The sequence below is a fragment of the Helianthus annuus genome, chromosome 7 (genome assembly GCF_002127325.2).
Source record: "Helianthus annuus cultivar XRQ/B chromosome 7, HanXRQr2.0-SUNRISE, whole genome shotgun sequence".
Lineage (NCBI taxonomy): Eukaryota > Viridiplantae > Streptophyta > Magnoliopsida > Asterales > Asteraceae > Helianthus > Helianthus annuus.
The window spans coordinates 123,643,693-123,645,698 of NC_035439.2; the positions used below are offsets into that span (position 1 = coordinate 123,643,693).

General features: G+C 47.5%; 1 protein-coding gene across 1 annotated transcript; it reads right to left on the bottom strand.

The window, feature by feature from the left end:
* Nucleotides 1–220: 220 nt before the first annotated feature.
* Nucleotides 221–1,327, bottom strand: LOC118480258 (extensin-like). The gene is made up of 2 exons (XM_035975009.1): nucleotides 803–1,327; nucleotides 221–709 (listed from the first exon to the last, which is right to left on the bottom strand). The coding sequence occupies exons 1-2, from the start codon at nucleotides 1,325–1,327 to the stop codon at nucleotides 221–223; spliced, it is 1,014 nt and encodes a 337-aa protein (XP_035830902.1).
* Between the last annotated feature and the right edge of the window lie 679 nt (nucleotides 1,328–2,006).

Genomic DNA, 2,006 nt, shown 5'->3' on the forward strand with positions numbered 1-2,006 from the left:
AAACAGTACAACAATTGCCCAAACGGGACTTCTACTAAAAATAAATAAAAATGCCCACGCAGAGGCGGGAAACAAGAACAAACCCACGCAGGGGTTAACTAACCAAACTTGCTCACGCAGGAGCGGAATACAAACAACAAGCTCACGCAGGAGCTGAATACTGGAATCACAAGTCCACGCAGGGACCGAATGACAACACAAATAAAAATAATCAGGGTTTTCAATGACCCCTCCTCTTCGACTTCCCCTTAAGCAAGTCTGACAGCCCTTTGAAGAAACCTTGCCGCTCTCTGCGGTCTTCACGAACTTCTTGTTCAACTTGGTTTAACCTCTCAAGGACTTCCTGCTGAATCTGTGGCTGTGGCGGCTGATACACCGGTGCAGGAGGTGGCTGATGCTGATACCCATAAGTCGGGTAACCAGTAGTCCATGGCCCTCCATATGGTCCTTCAGGATGAAGGGCATTGTAATCCCGAGCTACTTGGTACGGATCTACCTCCGCATAACCGTAGTTGTAGTTGTAGTGGGTGTGCGTTGGCTGCTCGAATGGGTTGTATGCCGCTGACCCAGCATACGCAGGAATCGGGTTATCGAAACCCAAAGGTGGTACCACAGGTACTGAGTTAACATCTGGTATAGGGCTTGACGGACCACCATTATATGGGTCCTCTTCCTCCTGAAGTGGCGGATAATGGCTGCCACTTGATGGCTGGGGAGTACTAATCCGAACTCCACCTCGCACGGACATCCGTGCGTTCGACCTTCTTCGCCTCGGTGGCTCCGGAGGCGGCTGCTGCTCTACTGGCGGTGGTGGCGGCGGCGTGACTGCCACAAATTGATGACCCACCGAAGGATCCTGTTGCTGCTCGTGATGCGAGTGCTCAGACGGGGTGAAATACCAAACATACTGATTGAATTTCTCCATAAAACTGTCCGGTCCGCGGTATGGCGATCCATGGAATGATGACCCATCTGAGATCTCAATGGGATGATTCGGCGTTCCTGATGCAGGCTCCACGGGGTCAGTATCCTCATCCATGTCGTTTTCCCCTGAAAAGTGGTCTTCCGGTCCAAGTGGGTTAAAACCCACGGGTTCTGGCAGAAGGTTAGCCGGGTTAAATCGGCTTTGGAAAATGGGTGTTGGGTCGCCAAAAGAATGATGAGAGTTGGATCTCTGTAAAGGTATGAAAGCTGGCGGCTGGTTGTTGGGCTCGTTTTCTGAATGGGGCCCAAATGAGTGTTGGTACGAAGGAGAGGAGCTAAGGGATACTGATCGCCTTCCGGGTTCGACATAGAGCCTCCATGGCTCTTGCGGGCTGGTGCTCATGGTGATGGAAGGAGTACGTCGATGCGACGGCCCGGCCTCGTGATCATGTCCTGACACGGGTCCTTTGCCTCTACAGCGAAGAAATCTGGGTGGCATGATGACCTGCATAAAATAATCAGACAATAACAACAATATAATAAAAGACTCAAAAATAAAACAATTCAGAGTTTGTCCTATGTTCAATGTCTAGACTTGGAACTCGAAGAATGTGCAATTTGTGCACTGAGATTAAACACAAAAGACTAGTGTTTAATTCACTCAGTGTTGGCTCTGATACCAACCTGTCACACCCCTAATTTCCACGTGTCACCGATGGGCCCGGTGGGGGATTACATGACGTAGTTGATATCATCATATGTCAAACAACACAAATTATAATGCACAGCGGAAGCAAATGAAAATAGATTTATTTCAACTATTAATTGTAATATCAAGTATCACAACCAGTCAAAATAGATCCACAGGCGGATCGAAGAAAAAGAAAGAAATTGTCCAACAGATATATGCATCCCAAAAGCTTGCGAGACTCTACGATGCTAAGGAGAAGCCAGCCTATTGCGTATAGCACCTGCACTTAATCTTTTTGGGGAAAATACGTCAGTTTGCACTGGTAAATACAATTTAACTGACTCATTTTGAAAATATTTAAAAATTGGTTTTAAATGCACAAGGCACAAAA